At 46.4% G+C, this 26,667-nt stretch overlaps 1 protein-coding gene across 1 annotated transcript; it reads left to right on the top strand.

Moving 5' to 3' along the window:
- The first annotated feature begins 7,434 nt into the window (after window positions 1-7,434).
- On the top strand, window positions 7,435-25,806 carry ZNF212 (zinc finger protein 212). Its single transcript, XM_027075719.2, has 5 exons — window positions 7,435-7,593; window positions 17,937-18,326; window positions 18,459-18,585; window positions 20,417-20,506; window positions 21,270-25,806. The coding sequence occupies exons 1-5, from the start codon at window positions 7,570-7,572 to the stop codon at window positions 22,124-22,126; spliced, it is 1,488 nt and encodes a 495-aa protein (XP_026931520.1). The 5' UTR covers window positions 7,435-7,569; the 3' UTR covers window positions 22,127-25,806.
- The last annotated feature ends 861 nt before the right edge of the window (window positions 25,807-26,667 follow it).

Raw genomic sequence — 26,667 nt, 5'->3', positions numbered from 1 at the left:
ACCAAGCAGCTCCACGATGCCCTGGCTGGTGCCTCCCAGAAAGGCTCTTCCTGTGTAGGCGCTCCCGGGCAGTAGGTCCCCTGCCCCCAGCCTGTTCTTCCCACCTCCGGTCCTTCAATCCGGTGCGTCTTTTTACTGCATAGTAGTGACCCGGCCCTCCAGAGGCACCCGGTGCCCTGGGTCAGACCTCACTTTGTTGATTTATTCCAGTTGATTTATTCCCAGGGTGAAGGGGTGAGGGAGAGGCTGTGGCCGCAGGAGCAGCGATCAAGGAAGTGAGTCTCTTCCCGGGAGGGCCGGGCAAGCGGGTGCTAGAGTCTGAGAGCCTCGGTCTCCTGCCCTGAGCCTCCCAACCGGTGCTATCTGTTATCTGACCATGCTCGTGGACAGCATACCCTACTCTGCCCCAGACCCTGCAGGCGCCTCGGGAGGCGCCCAAAGGACTCCCTTAGGTTGGTGCATCTGCTCCGTGGTCCTGAGGGGCCACGGTCTCCATTTCTGCATCTTGCATGACCAGGCACTGGGATGGGGTGGCGCGCCCCAAGACCCTTGTTTGCGTCAAGAATGACTTGTTCTGCCCCTCCCGTCGCTCCTGCTTCTGTCCCAGTCGGGGCAGCCCAGCCGGCACCAGTTTGCGAGTGTCCTGCTTCCACCCTCCCCTCATCTGCGCTGCGCTGCTTTGCTCAGACCCCTTTCCGCCAGGCAAGGGGAGTTCTTGAAATTAAATAAAAGGTGTCCAGATTGCAGACTGCATTTTCACAAGGCCAGAGGGCTCTGCAGCATGGCTTCCTACGGTAAAGCCTTGAGGAACCGGAGCCCAACCGCGATTTTCTTTTTTTCCTTCCTTCTGCTTTCTGAAGAAGGCAAATCTTAAGAAGAGGAGTTGAGATGAGAAGTTAAACAGATTCCGTGGAGTTTTGATAGAGCAGAAGGGAACCTTCTAGTCCAGTGTTTTCCTTTTGGGAGGAGGCAGTATTCTGCTTGTAAGAGTATATGCAGGAAATCAATATTTTCAGAATCTAAATCATGGAGAATAAGACCAACTTTTTCTTTTTCTTTTTTCTTTTTTTTTTTTTTTTTTTGGCTGTTGAGAGTGTGAAGAAGGGGGAGAAGTCACCGTTGTGACATGGGTTTGAAACACTTGAACGCATAGCCGGAGTCCCTCCCTTTATTTTAACCTCAAGGAGCTGATTCCCAAAGAGGTTTAGTGACTGAGCCAGTGAGGGGGGGGCCAGGGCTGTCTGGTTCCTGCGTCCTGGTGTGGTGGACGCCACTGCATCAAGTGCCCCTCGGCTACACCACGAGACACCCCAGCATCTGGCACCGGCCTCGGGCATGTCCTAGAGTGAGCTCCACCCCAAGAGCTGACCAAAGGTGGTGACACTCCGTGTGGACCTTTCCCAGGCAGCAGGGGACCTCATTGTGGACCCTGGAGTCCACTTACTGAAGCAGGACAAAGGTCAGGGGTCCTGCTTTGAAGGTGGATTTTTATTTTCCTTCTGACGATGTGTTAATTAAAATTAACTATTTTAATTTAAAAATTAATGCATGCAGTAAAACTTTAAATGGTTAAAAAAGAAAAAAGACACAAGAGTAAAACTCTTTCCTACCAGACTCCCTGTTAAGAGATAATCCGCGGCTAAGAGCTTCTGTCTCCTTCCAGAACTGGAGAAGTCACCACTTGCAGGATGAGTTGGATGGGGCAGGGGGAGGCGAGGTGGGAGGCCATGTGGGGGAAGGATGAAAGGCGGCAGGGAGGCATGAATTGAGATCACAAAACAGCAGTCTGGCCTGGCCATACCTGGGAGATGAAGAGCTGGTCAGTGATGCAGTTTCAAGGTGAGTCAAGGCCAGGCCATGGGAGGACCTTGAATGCCAAGACTATTCCATAGGCAGGCTGTCAATTAGCCTGGGGTCTACTGGGCCACAGATTCTTCATAGGACCGTTAGAATTCTTGGGAAGCCCAGGGGTGCCGGGCTGGTTCGGTCAGCAGAGCACGTGACTCTTGACCTCCGAGTCATGAGTTTGAGCCCCACGTTGGGTGTAGGGACTACTTTGAAAAAATACCTATTTTTTTAATGTTTATTTTTGAGAGACAGCATGAGCGGGAGAGGGCAGAGAGAGAGGGAGACGCAGAAGCAGGCTCCAGGCTCTGTGCTGACGCGGGGCTCGAACCCACGAGCTGTGAGATCGTGACCTGAGCCAAAGCCAGACGCTCAACCAACTGAGCCACTCAGTCGCCCCCAAAATCTTTAGAACTCTTTAGAAGCCCAGAGTGTATAGCTCTGAGAGGTCAGAGAGGGTGAAAATGGGACTCTTGAGATAGCAAGTTTAAGCTAGACCCCACTGAAAATGAGAAAACACACAAGGGGACGGTTCTCTTACCAGCAAGGATCTGGGCACCATAACTGACTCTGATATTCCAGGATATTGGGTGTTGTTGGAAAGTAAGGTGAAAGAGGAAACTTCACCCCAGGGTCAAGATGAACCAGCCTATGCTTGTATTTTAGGGTATTGATCTCTGGTGGTTATCGTCAGGAAAACGTGTAATAAAAGCATCTTATCAGCCTGGGGCCCTGACGGCACCATTTGGGGGAGGCCACGACTGGCTCTCCATCTGCCACCAACTCAGGGAGCCACTGTGGAGGGATATCTCTAAAAGAGTAAAAAAAAAAAAAATTATGTTTATTTTTGAGAGCGAGCAGAGGGGGAGACACAGAATCTGAAGCAGCTCCAGGCTCTGAGCTGTCAGCACAAGCCCAACACGGGGCTCAAGCTCATGAGATCATGACCTGAGCGGAAGTCCTGAAGTCTAACACCTAACCGACTGAGCCAGCCAGGTGCCCCTCTAAAAGTAATTCTTGAGAAGAGGGATCTTGGGTGTGAGGATCTCCGTCTCCCTGCCCACTCCACCCTGTGAGGCTTCCATAAGCCTCCTTCTATAAGAATCTTCTAGTGTGATGACTGTGTCCTAAAGGTCAAGAACCTCTACTCAAACTTCTTTAGGTGTATTTTATTATTTTCATATTTATTTTTGAGAGAGAATGTGAGAGAGGGGACAAAGGATCCAAAGCAGGCTCTGTGCTGAGGGCACCAAGCCCAATGTGGGGCTCGAACTCAGAAACCATGAGATCATGACCTAAGCCAAGGTCAGACGCTCAACCAACCGAACCACCCAGCTACCCCTGGGTGTGTTTTAAACCCACCTCATCCCTGACTGTAGTACTTCCTCTAGGTTTATTCTCTCCTGTTATAAAAGAAAACTATCTTTGATTAGTATCCCATTCAAGATTCAAGGGAGCTCCCATATCCATTCTTGGAAGTGAGAGCCAGTGTTGGTTACCCGAGCGTCCCCCCAACTTCCATCCCTAGGGGTCAATATCCTCTATAAAATGGCTTAAGTCCCCATCCTACAAATAATGTCAAAACCAGCAGCCCCTGCCCCACATCTCAAGGATGTGGGACTGAGGAAAATTTCCTTTTTCTTCATTAGCCCGCGCTTCCTGGATTCTCAAGTTCAAGTATGTCTGCCTTCATGCTGCTGTCTCCTCTCAGTTCTGCATTAGCCCAGGCAGCTCCTTCCCCAGATAAGATCTTATGTTTAGTAGACTTTTATACTTTGGTGGTTACAGAGAGGGTCTCGTCTCAGCCTAGCACAGCATATGGCCCAAAATTTAGACCTAAAATATCCACTATCTCTGTTCTTAAAAGACCTTGAACAATTTTCACCATCAGCAATTTCTTGGAATTCAACATCTCCCACTCTTGGCCTTGTGTCACCTGCCTCTCGGAAAAGTAGCTCTCCTCCTCCTTTGTGAGGCCCCTCCCCCCCTCCCGGAGTATCCAAGGAATTCCCCAAATCCTAATTAAGGAGAGCAATTTAGGTTTTTTTTTTTTTTTAATTTTATGTATTTATTTTGAGAGAGAGAAAGAATCCTAAGCAGGCTCCCTGTTGACAGCGTGGAGCCCGACACGGGGCTCGATCATGACCTGAGCCAAAATCAAGAGTCAGATGCTTAGCCGACAGAGCCACCTGGGCACCGCACCCCCTCCCCCCCTTTGAGAGCAATTTAGTTTTTTGGTTTTTTTAATGGTTACTTATTTTGAGAGAGCGTGTGAGCGAGTGGGGGAGGGACAGAGACAGAGGAGAGAGAGAATCCCAAGTAGGCTCTACACCATCAGCACAGAGCCCCACTCGGACCTCAATCCCATGAACCGTGAGATCATGACCTGAGCCGAAATCAAGAGTCGGTGGCCCAACCGACTGAGCCTCTTAGGCGCCCCAAGAGATAGCAATTTAGCTCTATATTTCCTTACCTTCTGCCTTCCAAGCCATTCCCTGAGGCCTATTTTCCCACAATTAAAATGACCAGTAAAACTCTTTTGCAAAACAAAATGCTGTTTGCTCCCTAAGAGGGATTCTTCGGCACCAGGTTTTAATCCATTTATGGGGTTTTGAATAGATTTTACATTAATAAATTCAAAATGGGTAAAAGGATATGCTTTACAAAAAAAAACAAAAACAAAAAACCAGACAAAACACAACTCCTTGTCACCCAGTCATTCAGTTCCTCTACCTGAAGCAGACTAGTTGACTATGGAGAAAGGGGACATTTCTGGAAGGAAGCTGGAATCATTCACACACTCAAAGGTACAGTTGAACAACGAATCCTGGACATAGACAAAAATGTATCTGTCGTCTCTAATCTTTTCTATGTGTTGGGATCATTCTTTCAAACCACTTACCCCCCAAAATGGGGGACAAGACTGTTCCTGACTCATATATATATATATATATATATATATATATATATATATATATATATATATATAACTTCACCAGAGAGGAAAATAACCTGTCCTCTCAGCTCCAGTTAGAAAGACCCCAGGGAAGAACTCTGACTGCTCCAGCTTAGGTCATACGGCCACCCTTGGCTCAATCACTGTGGCCAGGAGGCTAGGGTGCTATGATTGGACTTGAGTCAGGTGCTTCAGCAATCACTGTCAGCAGCCTGGAATTGTCATGCAACAGGATGGCACCACCATTTCCAAGTACACATGGCTGGAGCCTAGGGAGGAGCTGTCCCCAAAGAGAAGAAGGTGCGTCTATGCCCAGAAGAAGAAGGGAAAAATGCTAGACTGACAAAGTTAACAGATGTCCGCTACATGTGGACACACTGTGTGTGTGTGCGTGCACATGTGTGTGTGTTAACTGTCCACTGTGTCCGTACACACATATATGGGGGCCAGAGGGTGGCATGCAGTGTGAACCAAGATGTATTCATTCGAGAATTCTCCCTGACCTGGAAGCCTAGCGTGCTCCCCAGGAGGGTGTTTATGAGCGAGAAGGGGCACACAAGACATTGTCTCTGCCATCTAGAGACTTGCAGGATAGTAAGGGGAGCAGAATAGAAAGGGTCTCAACTAAGTGGAATAAAGCCACGGTCTATAACCTTTCTTGAGTAAAAAAAAAAAAAAAAAAAATGTTTGGGCATATACGCACATATATATGTTAATATGTAGGCTATAAATCATATGCATGATAGAAAATTTAAAGGACAAGACATTTCTGAAACATTATCTCAAACTTAATTTGTATTATAGGCGATTCAAAGGATACTTTTTTCTGTCACTAGAAATGAGATAATGTCTAAGGTCACCTTCAGCTCTGCATATTACATTCATATTTTACAGATGTAGAGATGAGTATACTAAGAGAGATGAATATACTAAGTATATTTTCAGACATAGAGGTGAATATACTAAGTATATTTTCTTGGTTCCTTTGGTACCACTGCCATCAATGAGAACAATTATGAGCTTTATTTAAATGTTTATTTAAAGGCCTGTGTCAAGATGTGAGTGTCATTGGGAAAGGACAAATAGGAAGCTTCTAGGAGACCAGAGAAGGTACCATTAACCTTGGTGAATTCATTGCAGCTCTAAGCTTGGACCTTGCCAAAGCACAAATGTACCAAACAGGTGAGAAATCACCTGTTACTGAATGTTTGCTATAGACCAGGCATTCAGCTATATCAACACTTTACTTACACACGTTATTCCTTTTAATGCCGTGAACAACCCTCAGGTGTGGTGTTTGTATTCCCAGTGGAAAGATACTAATTTGTGTCAGCCTTCCCTGCATGTGGTTGCCCAGTGGCTACATGGGAACCTGCCTCATCAGACTGCCCGGTGAACACAGCAGCAAAATAGAGAGTTCTAGAACTGAACCGCTTGGTGACCCCAGTATCCTATGTCCTGACATGTCTGTCTCCACAATCATGATCCATTTTTTTTCTGGGTCTAAGTTTTTGTTGGTCTGAGAAAGGAGGTCAGACCCTAGACGTATGTCAACGGCTGACTAGTTTCCTCGGCTTGACCACCCTGTTGATCTGGTTAGCATGGATATCCTACCTTGTCTTGGAGGTGAGTTTATCTATTTCTACTCTCTGATTCACCATTCAGTAACCCAGAGATCTTTATGAGCACATCAGTGTGCAAGAAATGGCATGTACTGTGGAGGGACATTTTAGTGAGAGACGTAATTACCATGTAAACCAATGACAAGATGAAGTTACTTCAGGTAGTGATCATGCTGTGAAAAAATTTGATCAGAGTATCAAGATTGTGTGTTGGGATGGGCTATGGGCAGGGTGGACCGAGAATGTCTCTCTAAGGAGGTAAAGTCTGAACTGAGCCCTGCATGCTAAGAAGGAGTCAGTTATGTGTGAACATAATTTTCTGTTGATCTTAAGAGTTTAGTTTTCTGGGGAAGAGCCTCAGGCCTATAATTCAAAGTGGAAGTCCATTGCCTGTCTCTATAGAGACAATGTGGTACAAATTAGGCAAGTATGGTTGCACTAGTGTTTTGTATTGGGTGATCAAATGGAAATGCAGCCGTGCTTTCCAAATCAAAATTCCAAAGACCTCAACTAACAGTAACATGTGGACTGGATTAAATACTTGAAATCAGGGCCATCTTGGATTTTCCATGGCATGTGATTACCATAGTTAACAGGATACAGTGAGTTGGCCTGGGCACCTTGACCCCACACTGTTGATGTGGAAAGTGTATTTCTAGTTTCTAGAAAATCAAATAACAGATGAACTAATGGAATAAAACCACTTGCCATTTGGGACCGTATCTCTTTTCCCCGACGAAATGACATACTCTTCCCTCAGAGCAAAGTCTGACTTGTATACATTTTTATATCCCTCAAAGCACCTGGCCCAGCGCTCGGCACGTAGAAGAGGCCCGCGTTCGCCTTAAATTCTGAACCTACCCTTGACTTGGAGGGACAGAGCCCTTCTAAGGTCGCACAGCCTGGGCCCAAGGGCCGAGCTGCTGTTCACCCTCCGGCCGCACGGAGGCGCCCTAGAAATCCCGCGCGGTGAGGACGAGCGGCGGGAGCAGCTCTTGGCGCCGGAGGGCCGAACTCCCACAATGCACCTTGTATCAACACGGCACTGGTGGCGGCTTCGAGGAGGGGCAGGGAGCGCCCAGGGGACCGGCACGCAGCCCGAGGGTTATCAGGCGGGGCCCGGGTGTTGAGGGGCGACTGGCAGCCATGGCGGAGTCGGAGCCTACTCGGGTAAGGGTCCTCCTGGCACCGACTGGCGGGCGCGTTCGGGATGGCGGAGCTCCTGGCCGGGGCGGGGCTTCGAGGTCCGGACTCCGGTGGGGCTGGGGGTCCGGGGGGCTCCCGGGCTGCTGCTGGCGAACGCCGACCTCCTCCCGCGACCCCCGGGCTCTACCCTCCCCCTCTCCGGCTCCTTCCGCGTCGGGCCGGAGCCCCAGCGCCACGCACCGTCGCCGAGAAACTTCTCCGAGGCTTGTTTCGTGTTCTTGGATTTGCGACCGTCCCCACACTTTTTCGTCATGCGCTTCCAGGCTGGAGAGGTGGCGCGCTTTGGAAACCCGGGTCGCCATCTCTGCCAGCGAGCGCGCGTGGTGCCCCGGGACCCCAGGACTCAACGGCCTCCCCGCATGTTCTCAGCTTGGTGTGTTTTGCTCGTTCTTTCTGTCACTCTCTCCTGCTGCAGACTTCTGTACTTGGGTCGCAGCCACAGGGTGAAATCAGGCCGGGCTTCCTCCCTTTGGGGACAGGTATTACCCCACAGTGTAGTTGCTGCTTTTGCCTGTGAAGCTCTCGGATCCCTCTCCCTTTCCCCGGTCCCCATTCGCCCCCATTCGTCCCCATTCGTCCCCATTCAGGGGATGTCAAGACACGGAGCATGGGGGTGAAGAAAATCCCGGTTACGGAGTCAGGAAACTGGGGAACTCAGCTCTCAAATACCCATTTGACTGGTTTTAGGCAACTGTGTTTACACCCTGGGCCTCCCTTTCTTTGGCTAGAGATGGAGAGTTTAGGACTGGTTTACTAGATGATCTCAGAGGATCCTTCTAGCTCTGACATTTTCTTACTAGCCGTTAATTTGGTAACACAAGGAGGTTTGCTCTGGAAAGGACAGAGGGAATTAAATTAGTTTTTGACGAAGCATTTCTGGGTTTAGAAACACTTTTGGAATGCTGTGAGATCTTTGTGAGAAATGGGAGCTAAGGAGAGCCTGTGGTGAAAAGTTTACCATGAGCAGGTTAAACTTGCTCCTTTTTGATTCTTGTAGAAGGTGGGTAAGAACTAGGAGGGAAAGGATTGGAAGAGGGAAAGGACTGGAAGACTCGGAGAAGGCAGTGTTTGCTTTCAAGAAGTTACAGTTGAATTGCAGAGACACAAATGTTTATAATATTTGCCTCCTCTGACCCTTTTCATCTCAGCTGTTGTAGTCAAAGACTTGGCTTTTCCTCAAGACCAAATTGGTACTAAAGTGGGGCAGGGCGACAAGTTACTAACCTCCAGAGTACTTCTTTCTGACTCGTCAGTGTCAGGGCACCGTTCCGTGCGTGTCACCAACAGACCTTGTCAAAAGAGCCTTAAAAGATCCACCAAAATCCCATTCCGCCCTTTAAATAACTTAAAGATCTGTCATTGTAGAATGTATTTAAATCGTTTCGCAGCTTATTTCTGTTCTCAGATATTACCGCTTCAGATGAGGATTCCGTACCTTTCCTTTGACACTGACCAAGTAGGCACCCTGATGAAGACAGCTAGAAACAATGGGGGGGTGGTGTAGGGGGGAGGACACCACTTAAATATATCTGAAATGTAAGTTAATAAAGAATACTTGGAGCCCAAAGATGAGTTCTGAGGCCAACTTGAAGGGCATTTGCTAAACATTCATCTTTGGTGTTTATGGTCCCAAAGGACCTGAAAACCAGGAGACAAAACTTAAGGGGCGGGTGTGTGTGTGTGTCTAAGAAGCTTCCTGCCCCAAATCCTTAAAGTGGAGACTTCAAAGGGCAGCATTCAGCATGGACTGAACGTAAGCTCTTAACTCCCAGTATTACACAGAAAATTGTGTGAAACCTTGGTGCTGGGAGATAGATGCAAGATGTCCCTTGAGAATTTATGGTGACTCTGATATGGGTTTATTGCCTGAATTCATGCTACCTGGATGGTCTAAGAAACCTCAAGCGAAGAATGTAGTTTATATTTACTTAGTTATTATTTTAAGTAGACTCCATGCCCAGTGTGGGGCTTGAACTCAACTACCCTGAGATCAGGAGTTGCATGCTCTACTGACTGAGCCAACCAGGCATTCCACCCCACCCCACCTCCCAAGAATGTAGTTTAAAGTACTGCTGTGTATCAGAAATAAACACAGATCCTCTCTGGAGGAATCTGCATTTGACTCAGACTTCAAATAATTCCCCTATATAAAATTACAGGAAAATTGAGTTAAAAAAAAAAACAAACCCATTACCAAACAAGCAATGAAAACTACAAGGAAAAGGCAGTAAAAATAATGGACAAAAGTAGACCTTCAAAGATTCTGGATATTGAAATTACATAAGAAAAACATATTAAGGGGTGCCTGGATGGCTTAGTCAGTTAAGCGTCTGACTTCAGTTCAGGTCATGATCTCAGGGTTTGTGAGTTCTAGCCCCACATCAGGCTCTCTGCCATCAGCGCAGAGCCAGCTTAGGATTCTATGTCCCTCCCCTCTCTCTGCCCCTCCTCCGCTCTCTTGCACATCTTTTTTTTTTTTTTTTTAAACTTTTTATATATTGTTGAGACAGAGAGAGACAGAGCATGAGCAGGGGAGGGGCAGAGAGAGAGGGAGACACAGAATCTGAAGCAAGCTCCAGGCTCTGAGCTGTCAGCACAGAGCCCGACGCCGGGCCTGAACTCTCGGACTGTGAGATCATGACCTGAGCTGAAGTCGGACGCTTAACTGACTGAGCCACCCAGGCGCCCCTCTTGCACATCTTTTATATCTTTTGCGCTTCCTCTCTCAAAGTACATTAAAAAAAAACCAAACAAACTGAAATTCCAGAAGGAAGGCGCATGCACACTTAACACTCTGCACTGGAAGCTATATTTGATAAATAGCTAATGACTGAGGCTATTTAGGACCAATGCAAACATTAATAAATACGTTAGAAACCCAGTGGATCCCAATCAGGATAAACAAAAAAATCTCTACCTAGACACATAATAGTGAAAGTAGAGAATACTAGACAGAATTCTTAAAAGCAGCTAGAGAAGAGATTACCTTCAAATGAAGTGTCACTAGATTCATGGGGTCCAGCTTCTCAACAGCAACAATGGAAGCCAGACAAACTAGAATGATGTTAGTAAACTGGAAGAAAATAGCTGTGATCCCAGATTTTTATACTCCGTAAAAGATCTTTTAAAGACAAGGGTAAAAAAAATATTTTCAGATGGGGCGCCTGGGTGGCTCAGTCAGTTGAGCCTCCAACTCTTGACTTTGCCTCAGGTCATGATCTCAAGGTGGGATTGAGCCATGCATTGGACTTCACACTGAGCATGGAGCCTGCTTGGAATTCTCTCTCTCCCTCTCTCTCTCTCTCTCTCTCTCTCTCTTAAAATTAAAATAAAAAAGTATTTTCAGACAAAACTGCCATGTTACTACCAATACATTCTCAGTAAAGGAAATTATAAAGGGTATACTTCAGGTAAAAGGAAAATCTTCCCAAATGCAAAGTCTGAAAATGTAAGAAAGTATGATGATCCATGTAAATGGGCAAATCTGAACAAATATTGACTAAATAAAACAATCTTTTGTGAGTTTAAAAACAAAGGCAAATTAAAATACATGGAAGCATTGATGTAAACTTAGAAAGAGATCAGAATTCAGTTATTCAAAAGCCTTTATAAGTATGCTTACTGTAATATCTAAGATATTTGCTAAAAGACTAGAACTTGCCTGTAAAACCTGCAAGTTAGAAGGGAGAATAATAGGATAAGGAAAAAAAATCATCTACAAGAAAACAAAGACAATGAAAAGAGAAGAGAAACAGTACAAGGTAAAAATCAATAAAAATAGATCAACAGTTACAATAAATGTAAATGGACAAAATGTTCTAGTTAAAAGGCAATATTTGTCAGGATGAGAAAAAAAAATCCCACTATATAGTTTATAAGAGTTACAACTAAAAGATAAAATTACAGGAATGGTTGAACATAAAAGAATTTGAGGGATGCCTGGGTGGCTTAGTCAGTTAAGCATCTGACTTTGGCTCGGGTCATGATCTCACGGATCTTCAGCTCAGAGCCTGGAGTCTGCTTCAGATTCTGTGTCTCCCTCTCCCTCTGCCCCTCCCTCACTCATGCTCTGTCTCTCTCTCTCTCAAGAGTAAATAAACATAAAAAAAAAAAAAAAAGAAAACATACCAAGCTAATATTAATCAAAAGAAAATTAGCTCAACTATATTAATATTCCTAGAGCTAGAGGGGTACTACTACTTTTATAATGGTTAAGACTCAATTTACCAGCTTGATATGACATTTCTAATATTTTGTATCTAATTACATAGCCTCAAAATATATAAAACAAAAGCTGACAGAACTACAAGGAAAATTCACTAGCATAGTAGAAGACTAACAAAACTTTAATTTTTATCAAGCAGAGAAAAAATTAGTAAGGTGTGGCACATCAAATAGAACTTTCTGAAGTTATCGAAATACTCTGTTTTGCACTGTTAAATATAGTCACTGTTCATATAGTCATACACATATATATGGCTATTAAGCACTTGAAATGTAACTAGTATGGCTGAGGAACTGAATTTTTAATTGAGTTTCTGTTAATTTAGATTTAGATAGCTATGTGCTTCTAGTGGCTGTCGGACAGCACAGATAGAGATTTTTTTAGCCATATATCTGTCAATATATAATATCAATATACAGGCATACCTCAATTAATTGAGCTTGGCTTTGTTGCACTTTGCAGATACTTTGTTTTTTTTACAAATTGAAGGTTTGTGGCAACCCTATGTCAAGTCTCTCAGTGCCATTTTTCCAATACCACTTCCTGACTTCGTGTCTCTGGGTCACAATTTGGTAATTCTCACAATATTTTGAAGTTTTTCATTATTATTATGTTTGTTGTGAAGTTCTGTGACTGGTAATTATGACTTGCTAAAAGTTCAGGTGATGGTTAGCATTGTTTTTTGCAATACAGTATTTTTTTTTTAATACTATTTTTGAGAGAGCACAAGCAAGAGAGGGGCAGAGAGATGAGGACAGAGGATTCGAAGCAGGCTCTGTGCCGACAGCAGTGAGCCTGATGTGGGGCTCAAACTTATGAACCGTGAGATCACGACCTGAGCCAAAGTTGGACGCTTAACCGAGTGAGCCACCCAGGCGCCCCAGTAAAGGAAACTTTTCAAATGCACAAATAAGAGACAATATTTGCAACACATATAGCATGGATAAAGATTAGTTTCCAGAATTTTCAGAGAAATTCTGAGATGGTAAGGAAGTCAGATAACCCAAAAGATAAATGGATAAAAGACTGAGCAAGTAGTTCACTGAAGAAACTTGAATGGCCAATAAACATTTAAAATATGCTTACCCTTAGTAATCAAGGAAAATGGAGATGGAAACCATGAGGACGTGTCAATTCAGACCTATTAGGACAAAATACTAGTCTGACAGGAACACATAATTGGGGAACATCTAGAATATGCACATACTATTGATAGGAGTGCAATTGATACAACCACTTTAGAAAACATTTGGCATATTTACTGAAGTTCGAGATGTTTACCCTATTAGCCCACAATTCCCTTTCTAGGACTATACCCTCAGGAAACTGGGCTGTGTCTGTTAGGAGCCATGCACAGTCTGGTTCATTGCAGCACTGTTTGTGATGACAGAGGTGGAGGACACGTCAGTAATGGGACGGAAAAGTAAATCGTGGTATCGGCACATTGTTATTTAGAAGTGAAAATGAATTAATTACAGCCATCCGCAACAACAGGATATTCTTAGGAGTTGTGAAATAAGGATTCTATTTGTGTAAAGTCCTAAAATATGTAAAACTAAAGAGCATACATTGTTTTGGAAACAAACATTTGGTGAAAACATGAAACAGAAAATAGTGAAAAATCAAATTCAGGATAGTACTTCAGAGAGTCATACCGAGGACTTCAGAGGCTGTATATCTGTAACTGAGTGGTAGTTACGTGATTTGTTGCCACTACATAAGATGTATACGATCTTATGCATTAAGTAGTTTATTTAAACTATTCAGTATTTAAAAATCATGGTATCTCAGAGTTGGAAGTGACCTTAAATACTATTTAGTCCACCTTAATCAAATACCACTTTAGGATGTTATTTCATTATTTTGTACTTCAGTCAAGCAGATTGCAGGTTCCTTAGCAAGGACTGTGTCTTATGCTTAATGGTGACAGGTTTCAGACCATAGCTGCAGTCCCATTGTGTGAGACTTGATCTCAGTATAATAGAACACTCAAGCAGGACTGCCCTGGAGTATCCAGAAGTATGGGCAACATACGAGTACTGGTTGGTTGGTTGGTTGGTTGGTTGGTTGGTTGGTTGTTTTTTAATGCATATTTTTGAGAGAGAGAGAGAGTGCGAGAGGGGGAAGAGACGGACAGAGAGGGAGACACAGAATCCGAAGTGGTTCCAGGGTCTGAGCTGTCAGCACAGCCTGACATGGGGCTGGAACTCATGAACCACAAGATCATGACCTGAGCCGAAGTCAGATGTCTAACTGACAGCCACCCAGGCGCCCCAATAAGTGTACTTACTGTATTTTTCACTGCCATCAGGAATACTCTTAAATATGGAAGTTCTGTAAAAAATAAATTACAAAAAAATACATGTTTATTGTTGAAGTCAAACGATAGTTGACAAGGAAAGGTTAAAATCCCTCCCACTCATCTCCTTGAAGGTAAGTGGTGTTAACAGTTTATTGAGTATCTTTCAGACCTCCCTGTGTGCTGAAACAAACATATACTTGTATATCTTCTCTTCTTTAGGAAAGTGGGATCACAATAAATATATTTCCTGGGGAGCCTGTGTGGCTCAGTGGGTTGAGCTTCTGACTCAGGTTCAGGTCATGATCTTGTGGTTCCTGGGTTTGAGCCCTGCATTGAACTCTCAGCTCTCAGCACAGAGCCCACTTCAGATCCTCTGTCCCTCCTCTCTCTGCCCCTCCCCTGCTTGCACTCTCTTTCAAAGTAAACATTAAAATAAGTCTCTTTCCCTAAAAGTTGGATTTTTAACCAGCAGTGTATGGTGAAAACTCTACTGAACCATACACATAGATCTAACTCATTATTTTAAAAAATTCTTTTTCAATGTTTATTTTTGGTACAGAGCATGAGTGGGGGAGGGGCAGAGAGAGAGGGAGACAGAATCTGAAGCAGGCTTCAGGCTCCGAGCTGTCCAACAGAGCCTGACTTGGGGCTCGAACCCGTCAACCGCGAGATTATGACCTGAGCTGAAGTCGGAAGCTCAACCGACTGAGCCACCCAGGCGCCCCTAACTCATTATTTTTAAAGGTCCTGTTTGGTTGTGCCATAATTTATTTAACCATGAACAGACATCTGGATTATTTCCAGGCTTTGACTATTCCAAAGGATGTTACCAGTAATCTCTGTGTGGATGTCAGTAAATAATGCCATTTATTTTTGTAAGATGGATTCTGGTAAATGGGACTGCTAGGTGAGAAGGTTTTTAATGACTTTTATGAGATATTCTTCCCTGAAGTTTGTGGTAGTTTTCATTCCTTCTGGGAGTGTTATGAAAGTGCCAGTTTTATATCCTAGTCAGCTCTGAATGTAGCTCCTTATCCCTCTTTTTCAAGTTTGTCAGCCTGGTGGGTGAAAAGCAGTTTTACTTGGTTATATTTGCACTCCTGACTGCTTCTTGACCACTTGCGTTTCTGCGCTCACAATTGCTTACTTTGCAGTTTTATTTTGGGGTTGTTATCTTTTCCTTCCAGTTCATACCCTGTTTACATATATTCTCTCCCTGTCTGTTTTTTTAGACTTTGTTTATGGCGTCTTTCATGGCAGCTAACATTTTCTTCTCCCTTGGCGTTCTAAGTCGTGCTTACTGAGATACAATTTACATCTGGTAAAATTCGCTCTTCAGGCATACAGTTCAGTGAGTTTTGACAAATGTGTAGCTATCATCATGTTACCAAAATATAGAATATTTCCATCATCCCAGAAAGTGTTCCTTTGCATTCACTCTCCTTCTCCCCTCCAACCCCCTTACCCCCCACCCCCGCCCCAGTCCCTGGCTACCACTCATCTGTTTTCTGTCTCTGTCATTTTGCCTTTCCTGAATGTCATGTAAATGGAATAGAGTGGGTGGCATTTTGTGTCTGGCCTTTTTCACTTAGCATAATGATTTTGAGATCCATCCATGTTGTTACATATGTCAATATTTTGTTCCTTTTTATTGCTAATGTATGATTAATACGTTAATTATTAATATAGTAATAATGTATTAGTATTCTATCGTATGGTATATTAGTTCCCTAGGGCTGCTGTAACAAAGTACTGCAAGTTGGGGGGCTTAAACACCAGAGGTGTATCGTCTTCACGGTTCTGGGGGCTGGAAGTCTGAAATCAGGGTGTCCACCGAATTGGAGAATCGGATATTCCAGGCTTCTCTCATTGCTTCTGGTGCCCCAGGCATTTTCTTGGCTTGTGGCAATAGAACTCTGACCTCTGCCTCCACCGTCTCGTGGTTGTCTTCTCCCTGTGTGTGTCTTCACATCGTCTCCCCTAAGTGCACGTCTGTCTCTGCCCAAATTTCCCCTTTCATAAGGACGCCAAATCATATTTGATTAGAGCCCACCTAATGACCTCATGTAACTTGATTATCTCTGTAAATATTCTTATCTCAAGATAAGATCACATTCCGGGGCACCTGGATGACTCGGTTGATGGAGCATGAGACTCTTGATCTCGCTGTTTGAGTTCGAGCCCCATGTTAGGTATAGAGATTACTTAAAATAATAAAATCTTAAAAAAAAAAAATAGTTACACAGATAAGATCACATTCTGAGATACGGGTGGTTGGGACTTCAACGTATCTGGGGAAACAAAATTCAACCCGTAACATAAGAATGGACCCTAGTTTGTTTATTGATTCACCTGGTCCGTAGACATTTGAATTGTTTCCATCTCAATAGATCGTTCCAAACAGAAGTAGCAGCTTGATTTAACCACTCTTTGCAGCCTTTTGTTATGTACAAGAGGAGAGGAATTACTCCTTTGCTCAGATCCTGACCCACCTGCCCGTCTGCCTGAAGTGCTCAGCAAGCTGCAGAAAGCTGGCGGCAGAAAGGCAAGAGGGGGCTCCACGAAGCTGGAGAGGAGCGAGTGAAAGTGAAAAGCAGAACATGCGATGAAATGAGTCTGTCCAAAAGCCTAGGATTTTGTTTTGTTTCATTTGTATCGATCTTTTAGGTTAAACTTTCATTTAAATCTTTTTTAGGGGCGATAGTTCAGCTTTTAACCCACATGTTCCATAATGAACTGAGTTGAGTAACTGGAGTAGGTCACGGCCAAGCGTATGTTTTGAGTTTGGGGCCCGTCGGTTGCATTTTGGCCCCTGTTTCTCCAGACCCTAAGTCCTGGCCCCAGCTGTTCTTCCAAAGATACTTCCTCTCAGTGTCTTGGTCTCAGTGGATGGAGAAGCAGCCTTGAACAAAGTGTATGCCATATAAAAGAACATGAGCCTCTGGGGGTTTCGGACTGAGATCAACTTGCAGTGGTCCAACGGGGGGGGGGGGGGGGGAGATAAGAGGGAGTGGTGGGAAGACTTCCCAGATGTTGGTTTCAGTCATGTCGAGCTTCAGCTGTAGTGATTTTCCTGCTGTCGGGGACAGATCATAAAAACGAGAAGCGTAAGGCAAATGTCAGTAGACTTCATCACGTCATGTCAGTGAACATATATGAAGGATTTAGGAGGTGTTACTGTGCTAACTGCTTGGGCACAAAGATAAAGGAGTTGAGTCCTGTAGGTCCTACTGGGGATTTGTGTCTTTGTTGGTCTTAGAGAATATGCTAAGAATGAAAAACAGGTAACAAAATATTATGTACAATATAATTTCAACTTTGTGGAAAAATAGATAAGTTAAAAGATTAACAAAAACCTTACAGGGGCGCCTGGGTGGCTCAGTCGGTTGAGCATCTGACTTTGGCTCAGGTCATGATCTCACCCCCCTGCTTCGGATTCTGCGTCTTCCTCTCTACCCTCCCCTGCTCATGCTCGCTCTCTCTCTCTCTCTCTCTCTCAAATAAACAAACATTAAAAAAAAAACCTTACAGAAATACACCAAAATTCTAACAGCTTACTTCTGGATGGTGGTATTTTACATAATTTTTTTCCTTCTACTTTTCAGTATTTCCTCATTACAACGTACATGTATCATTTGCAGTATCAGAATGTAAAAGAGCATGCTTTAAAAAAACAAAAGTAGAAACTAGGTAGCTCTAAACACTCTTGGACCCACTGGACCCATTGTTTCCTTTACGTGATGTTTGGAAACGACACTGACCCTGTGTCTGATTCTTCAGCACAGGAGGAAACGCCGCTCCACACCTTTGACTCCTTCCATGTTGCCCCCACAAGAGACAGAGAAAAGCTCCTATTTGCAAACCACAGAGATCTCACTGTGGACCGTGGTGGCCGCCCTTCAGGCCGTGGAGAAGAAGGTGGATGCCCAGGCCGCCCGGATACAGAGCCTGGAGGGGCGGACGGGCACCGCCGAGAAGAAGCTGGCGGACTGCGAGAAGACGGCCGTGGAGTTCGGGAACCAGCTGGAGGGCAAGTGGGCCGTGCTGGGGACCCTGCTGCAGGAGTACGGGCTGCTGCAGAGGCGGCTGGAGAACATGGAGAACCTGCTGAGAAACAGGAACTTCTGGGTGCTGAGGCTGCCTCCGGACAGCAAGGGGGAGGCCCCCAAGGTAGTCCCCTTGGGGATTAAGAATTAGGCTAGATGGGGAGTCCTGCCTTTTATGCTTTAAGATTCTGACTTGCTGGCTTTTCCTTCGTAGCCGTGGCTGGAGGCGCTCACTGCGCAGTGTTTGTGATTTCAGGTGCCCAGGTCACTTGAAAACGATGGAGGGTGCTTTTCGGAGCAGGAGTGGGAGAATCTGGAGGACTGGCAGAAGGAGCTTTACAGAAATGTGATGAAGAGCAACTACGAGGCCCTGGTCTCTCTGAGTAAGTAGCAGTTTCTCCCTGGAATTCTCTTTCAGCATCTTACATCCCTGGCCAAGTAGCTTGTGACTCAGACCACACCTGTGATTCTAGTCGGCTTTGGCTCCTCTGTCGATCTGGGCCAGGTCGAGAAATGGGAATCTCCAGGTCCTCAGTTCTCGAAGACTTTTAGAAAGGTCTTGGTGTTGCATATTGTGTATTTCTTCTCTGCGGTCACATAGTCCGTTCCTGACAATATTTACTAGTAGATAAGATGTCATATGCATTATAGTGTAGTGTGGCCAGGGCTCCTCATGCTGTTTTTAAAACTTAAACTGTTTGACAAGAAATCCTTTGTTACCTAAGATGAGGCAGGCAGCACAGGCTAACCAAAACGTTTTCTTGGCATTTGGCTGGACTTACATCCAATCACTGTGAGCTCAATGTCTATTTTGTGTTAATTACAAGTGCTGCTTAATAGATGTATATCTTTATATATAAAAGACTAGCTTTTACTTAGTAAGTAGATTTTGGTAAACAAAATCTTTTAAAACTGAAGTCCATGGGGGCCCCTGGGTGGCTCAGTCTGTTAAGCGTCCAACTTCGCCTCAGGTCATGATCTCACAGCTGGGGAGTTGGAACCCCACATCCGGCTCTCTGCTGTCAGCCCAGAGCCCGCTTTGGATCCTCTGTCTTCCTCCCTCTCTCTGCTCTACCCGCCTCCACCCCCAGCTCTCTCTCTCAAAAATAAACATTTAAAAAAAAAAAAAAAGACAAGAATGTTGTATGAGTGTCTCCCTCTTTCTCTGCCCCTCCCCCACTAGGGCTCTTTCTCTCTCTCTCTCTCTCAAAAATAAATAAACATTAAAAAAAAAAAACAACTGAGTTCCATGGAGGAATGTCAGAAAGACCAGTGTGTGGGGCGCCTTGGTGGCTTAGTCTGTAAGTATCCAGCTTCGGCTCGAGTCATGATCTCATGGTTCGTGAGTTGTAGCCTCGCATCGGACTCTCTGCTTTCCTCCCAGGGCCCGCTTCAGATCCTGTCTTTCTCCCTCTCTGTCCCTCCCCCACTTGCACTCTCTCTCTCTCTCTCTCTCTCTCTCAAAGATAAACATTAAAAAAAAAAGCCAGCATGACTGGAGCAGAGAGGGAAGTAGCAAATGGGCCAGAGGAGGGACTGCTTGACCTCGGCTGTTATGTGTTCTAGTGGCAGGTTCCTCGGCTGTCCTAGCTGGGGATAACGGTGCCTGCCTTACCTGGCAGTATGTCAGCATGGTTGAAATTAGATACCCTGAAAGGAGGCAGCACTTGAAACCCTGTATAAGTGAGGGCAGGGTGGTGCCGGGGGAAGGGGAGCGGTCTCCAGAGGCTGAATCCTTGAGCCATGGTAACGCATGAAGGAGCGTGGAAGGCAGCAGCAAACTGAATAGATCTTTCTAATCGTCTCTAATTTTCCAGTTGTCCCAAACTGCCAGGGGAAAGTGGCAAGAACGGTAGCCCTTTACTCTTTTCAGCTTTAAAATTTTTTTTTTCAACGTTTTTATTTATTTTTGGGACAGAGAGAGACAGAGCATGAACGGGGGAGGGGCAGAGAGAGAGGGAGACACAGAATCGGAAACAGGCTCCAGGCTCCGAGCCGTCCGCCCAGAGCCCGACGCGGGGCCCGAACTCCCGGACCGCGAGATCGCGACCTGGTGGAAGTCGGCCGCTCGACCGACTGCGCCACCCAGGCGCCCCTCTTTTCAGCTTTTAATATCAACCCTCTGGCAGTGGTCACCTTGTTCGTTGGCAACTGCCCAGTGCCCAGTGAGCTTTTACTCTCTCCTGGGCTCACACTGTGCCTATTCCAACCCAGAGGTTCTTGGCCCGCCAGAAGAAGAAGCGGAGTTGGGTACAGGGATGCTGGGTGACTTGGAGGAGGAAGGCCCTGGTGATGTCCACCCAGGTGAGTGGAACCAGAATATTCCATCCCTCTCCCTACTCCCCGCAGCCTGTAATGAGCCTTCCTACTGCTAAACTGCCAAACATTGTCGGCAACCTCATCTGGTATTACTTCTTTTAGATTCCTTGATGATTTTCATTAGTTCACCTGCTAAGGAGTCTTACCTCCTTACCGCTGTGAAGGTCTTGAGTTTCGTGACCATATCCTACCTCATGCCTGCTCTACTGTAAGAGTAGTGTACGTAATAGTTCTAGTTAAAACCCACTGAGGATTGAAGATAGGGTTGGTCAGATCTTAGGAGTTGGTCAGATCTGGGTGAGAGGCAGGCAGAGCATTTATAAGCCAGGTAATTTGGGGGGAATGTGCAGGAAGATTGGGGCTGGATACGTGAATATTGAAGCTTTAGGTTTAAGGGTTGTTTTTTTAATCATTCACATTATTTTAACACTCTTGAATTAGTACAGTTTTTATAGTGTATTTTGCCATTTTTCATAGAAATTGAATACAAATTTGTGGACAACCTTAGAGAACTATCATTTATAACATTGTTCTAGAAAAATAGTATTCAGATTTTTCTCCATGAATATAGGTTTAGTTTTTCAGGTCTTAGAACCCAGTCTCCTTCTCCTCCAAATTATCCTAATTCCCTTGATCCTGGGATGCTTTGATTTGAGCCCTTTTGAAATTCACGGATGTTTGTTTAGTTCTGAAGAAACCGAACGTGCTAGAATGTGATCTTTTTTGTTGATCTTCTTTCTCTTGGCAGCAGAAGGGGTTATGATCAAGCAGGAGATACAGTATACTCAGGAAGGCTCTGCGGATCTTCCTGGAGAATTCTCAGGCATTGCAGAAGAGCACGCTTTCCTGAGCCCAGAACATACTGAACTCTGGGGTGGTCAGGGTAGTTCTGTCTTCTTGGATCCAGGCCCTGGAGACACTAATCTGGAGGATCCCATCGAGGGCGGTAGAGACTCTGGCAGTGGCGGCACTCTGGGCTGCCCCCCGAAGCAGGAGCCTAGTAGGCAGGTACAGCTGGAACAGCAGTGTGGCCAGGGCGTAAAGCTGAAAAGGGATGCTTCTGGCCCTTATGAATGCTCCGAGTGCGAGGTCAGCTTCCGCTATAAGCAGCAGCTAGCCGCGCATCTGCACACCCACTCGGAGTCGGGCATGGCCTCGGAGCCAGAGGAGAGCCTTAGACCCAGGCCACGACTTAAGCCCCAGTCCAAGAGGGCAAAGCTGCATCAGTGTGACGTGTGCATGCGGAGCTTCAGCTGCAGGGTGAGCCTGGTAATCCACCAGCGCTGCCACCTGCAGGACGGGCCCAGTGCTGGCCACTCTGTCCAGGAGAGGTTCTCGCCCAACAGCCTGGTTGCCCTGCCCGGCCACATCCCTTGGAGGAAAAGCCGGAGTTCCCTCCTCTGTGGTTACTGTGGCAAGAGCTTCAGCCACCCATCTGATCTGGTGCGGCACCAGCGCATCCACACGGGCGAGCGGCCCTACAGCTGCTCAGAGTGTGAGAAGAGCTTTGTCCAGAAGCAGCACCTTCTGCAGCACCAGAAGATCCACCAGCGGGAGCGGGGCGGGCTGACCCTGCAGCCGGGAAGGCCCAACGGCCTGCTTTAAGGGTGCCGGCCCCTCGTCTGTCTGGGGGGCGAAGGGGCTGGCATCGGTCCCCCTGAAGAGACACTGTGCAGAGTCAGGGACTGACTTCTTCCTGAGGGGAGTCGCGTTGATTTGCCTTCCCTTGGCCAAGCACCAGGCCGAGCCCAGACACTGTGCTGAAAACTGTGGAGGAGGAGGAGTCGGGGGCCGCGCCTCTCCCTGCCGTCTCTACCCTGCTGTGGAGCTTGCTGTCTCGGGCACCTTCACGTCTCTGGTTTTCTCATCCGGGCTGATACTCGTGGGCTGGGGTTGGCCCTCTGACCCTGCAGGGACCGGTGGCTGCTTCTAGGGCCTGTCCCAGCATCTCAGGTCTTCCCGGGAGGTTGGGTCAGGTCAGTGGAGCGAGCAGGTGGGCGAAAGTGTTCTGGGAAGCGTATAACCCTCTCTTTCCTCTTCTTTTGTAGTCTCTTTGTTAATAACAAGTAGAGGACATAATTTAAATGACTGCTTACCCTGTTCTGAAGGAACTTTTTTGGAATTAGATTTTAGTTGATTTAAAAAAAAATGCAGTCTGACCTTGTGTTCTAAATTTCCCGCATTGTAGAGGTTGTTCCTAACATGGGGACTGGGCCTGCCCTCTAGGAGGGATTTGTTTATGGGGCTCTTCTAGCCCACCCACACTTAGTTAGGCCAGAGATCAGGGGGCAGAGTGCTGGGCTCCCTGTCGTGGGGGTCCTTGGCAGTCTCACGAGGGGCTACCTGAAGCCAGAGGAGCCAGAGGAGGAGAGCAGTAGGAGTAGACCCCCAAGCCCCTGCTGAGAACAGAGTCCCTCATGGAGCCAAGAGCTCACTGCTCGGGAATCCCGGTCTCTCACCGCACCCTCCCTCTTCCCACCTGGTCCTCGCTGGGTTCTGCAGCCGCCCAGGGTAGAAGACTACTTCGTTCCTTATGGTTGTCTGACTCGTTCCGGTGGGTGTTGGAGTTTGTTCTTACTACACCAGTTGTTGAGATTGTGCAGATTACACATGTTCCAAATTAGTTCTGGGATTGACTGTTCCAGAGACGGTGGAGAAAAAGCGCAGAAATGCTTATTTCCCAGGAGTGTTGAATGCTTGCCTCACTGTTGTCTGGGGAGATGGGAGTGGGCTTCTGGGTCCTATGTGAGTGTCCCCTTTGATGATTTGCAGTTGCCTAGAATAAAACTTGCTACTAGCAAAAAAAAAAAAAAAAAAAAAAAAATGCTCACGTTGGATATTTTTCTCCCTTTGTCAAGAATACCGAGATGGAGGGGCGCCTGGGTGGCTCAGCCAAGCGTCCGACTCTTCATCTCAGGTCGTGGTCTCATGGATCGTGAGTTCAAGCCTCGCTTGAGATTCTGCCTCCCTCTCTCTTCTCTCTGCCCTTCCCCTGCTCTCTTTGTGTCTCTGTCTCTCTCTCCCTCTCCCTCTCCCTCTCTCCAGACAAACAAACAATATGGAAGAGGTGGCTGACCTGGAGCAGTGACAGAGGCATAAAGTCACAGCCTGACCTGCATTTTTACTTCAGTTTAGGACAGACGAGAAGAGGGCATGTACGAGGATGTTCGTGGGACCTTGTTTGTGATCGAGGGCCGCACACAGTCTGGGTGTTGGTTGTTGGGAGATGGAAGGAAGAGAGGGCAGGTAGGGTGTGATCTCAGGGGGTACTGGGTAGCAGGAATGTCGGCTTGGATATGCATGTGGCCACATTGGTGGTTGATGTTAAACATGCAGTGCCGAGTGGGAAAATGTAAGCAACTGGACGAGATCTATGACAATACCATTTATATGAAATGCACGTACACAAAACATTTTGTAAGAACACCTGGAAACCAAAAGTGACACCTTAAAGGCATTACAGTTGCCTATGGGAGCGGTGAGAGGGACGTGGAGATAAAAAGGAATAAATAAATAGATAAAAATAAACGCAGGTCGCTGTAAGGTATGGGACTGGCTTGGTGTAGAAATTGAACATGAAGGGAACGCAGGCGCCGTGTTCGGCTGAGGTGTCGGGCTTCGTTATATGTAGGAAAACCTCTGGAGCTACTCCAGGTTCCTTCTATAGGCTCCTGCCCCCAAGCTTTTTTGCATCCTGGATTCCCCTAAATCCCATCCTTGAATATCCTTACCTGCCAGTTGAGTGTCTTAATGTGACCAGTCTTTGGCATTGTGGGGAGAAAAACAAAGGACAGGATAGGATTCTGGTTCTCTGGCAGTGTTTAAGTTTTCCCTGAGGCAGGAGAACAATTTATCAGGCCTTTGGACTACTGTAATAATGGCTGATAATTGCTGAGCCCTCATGTGTGAGGCACTCTTTTAAAAGTGAACTCAGCCCTCACACCAGCCTCTTGGGGGGTACGATTATACCCCGTTTCACATCTCGCGTTCTGCGAGATGAAGTGACCGGCGGAGGTTGCTGGCAACCCAGGCCATCTTGCCTCAGAGCCCATACGCTTGACCACGGGTGCTTCTGGTTGACCGTAACCAGGCACCTCGGGTCCAGGCTGGGTTCTGAGTCTTTGTTACCCAAAGCGTGGGTTCTGCACCAGCGGCATCGGCATGGCCGGGGAGCTTTGTAGAAATGCAGACTCAGACCCACCGAAGCCGAGTCTGCAGGTTTTAACAAGATCTCCGGGTCTGTGTCTGCGTCTGTGTCTGCGGTGCCTTCTTGAGTGTGATAGAAAATACCAACCTTTTGCCGGCTCTGCTAGGTGCCGGGAGGGAAACGGGAAATGGAGCTGTCGGAAGGACAAGGATGATCAAGTTAGGAAATTTTAAATCGACAATAAGGAAGAATTAAATGCCGAACGTTAGTGACTCTCATCTGTCCTGTCTTCTCTCCTTCCTTTCCTACAGATTAGGGTCCCGATTGTTGCCCACCTAAACTGTCCGGTAGCCTAACTGCTCTCCGGCCCTTCACCACATCCTTTATGCTACCAGAGTCATTGTCCTGGCACACGAATTGGAGAAGGGCTTTCCTCCAAGACAAAGAGCCGGCTTTTTAGTGTAGAACTTACACTTTGACCGCCTAGAACCTAACCTGCTCCGAGCTTCTTCCCCTTTCACTCTCTAAAGTATCCTTGCTGCTGCCACATTGGGCTGCCTGCCACTTAGTGAATAAGCTGTGCCTTCCATTTTCCAGGAATTCCCTTCTTTGTGAACCAAATACTATTTATTTTTCGCTGCTCAGTTTAAATTTTTTTTTTTTTAATGTTTATTTTTGAGAAAGAGTGAGACAGCGCGAGCAGGGGAGGGCCAGGGAGAGGGAGACACAGAATCCAAAGCAGGCTCCAGGCCCCGAGCTGTCAGCACAGAGCCCGACGCGGGGCTGGAACCACGAACCGGGAGAACATGACCTGAGCCGACGTCGGACGCTCCACCGACTGAGCCACCCAGGCGTCCCTCGCTGCTCAGTTCATAAGCCCCCTTGTGTGAACGCTTCCCTCATGTGTTTCTTTTATTCCACAAATCTATATCACACCTGTCATCTAGGCACTTTTATTTTTATTTATTTTTTTTAATTTTTTTTTTTTTTTGATGTTTATCTTTGAGACAGAGAGAGAGATGATGTGAGCGGACAAGGGGCAGAGAGAGAGGGAGGCAGAGAATCTGAAGCAGGCTCCAGGCTCCGAGCTGTCAGCACAGCCCGACGAACAGCTGGAAGTCAGACGCTCAACCCACTGAGCCACCCAGGCGCCCCGAGGCACTTTTAAATACTTGGGATATTTAAGTGTACAAAACAGATCTTTGCCCTAGTCGAGTTTATATTCTATCAAAATCTGTCTCCTCCTTGTGCTGCGTGTTTGCATAACCCTTTCCCAGACTGGTGCAAGATTCTATTCCACCTGAGAGTGTGTCCGCTCACAAGTATCTGAGTAGCCTCCGGGTGCAAGGTCTGCAGAGGATGTGGACGGTTAAATCAGACAGAGATCTTGCTCTTGGGGTTTACAGGCTGTTAAGGGAATCTAATACAAGGTAAAATTATATGTCCCAAGTGAGGCTGAAGGTCTGTTAGAATTCAGAGAATTCTTAAGTCGGTTAAGCATCCAATTCTTGGTCTTGGCTCAGGGCTTGATCTCCGGGTTGTGAGTTCAGGTCCCGAATTGGGCCCTGCACTGGGTGCGAAGCCTACTTAAAAAAGAATTCAGAGGACAATTACATTTAGTTGTGGGGGTTGGGGAAGGCTTTATGAGAGGTGAAATTTTTTTTTTAATGTGTATTTATTTTTGAGAGAGAGAGAGAGACAAGAGTGCAAGCGGAGAAGGGGCAGAGAGAGAGGGAGACAATCTGAAGGAGGCTCCAGGCTCCACACTATCAGCACAGAACCCAGTGTGGGACTCGAACTCACGAACCACAAGATCATGACCTGAGCCAAAGTCAGACACTTAGCCGACTGAGCCACCCAGGCGCCATAAGACAGGACTTTTGGACTGGACCTTTAAGGATGGGAAGAAGGATGGGGTGCCTGGGTGGCTTAGTTGGTTGAGCATCCAACTCTTGGTTTCAGCTCAGGTCATGATCTCTCACAGTTCATGAGTTCAAGC

Source organism: Acinonyx jubatus, chromosome A2 (assembly GCF_027475565.1).
Source record: "Acinonyx jubatus isolate Ajub_Pintada_27869175 chromosome A2, VMU_Ajub_asm_v1.0, whole genome shotgun sequence".
Classification (NCBI taxonomy): Eukaryota; Metazoa; Chordata; class Mammalia; order Carnivora; family Felidae; genus Acinonyx; species Acinonyx jubatus.
Note: the sequence above shows the minus strand (reverse complement) of the source record. Positions and strands in the feature narration are given on the sequence as shown.

What these genes read in the sequence shown, in the direction of transcription:
- ZNF212 (XM_027075719.2), top strand. Translation starts at nt 7,570, where the DNA reads ATGGCGGAGTCGGAGCCTACTCGG. An exon ending in CGGAGTCGGAGCCTACTCGG is followed by an intron (nt 7,594 to 17,936) that starts GTAAGGGTCCTC and finishes CTGATTCTTCAG; the next exon opens with CACAGGAGGAAACGCCGCTC. An exon ending in CCCTGGTGATGTCCACCCAG is followed by an intron (nt 20,507 to 21,269) that starts GTGAGTGGAACC and finishes TTCTCTTGGCAG; the next exon opens with CAGAAGGGGTTATGATCAAG.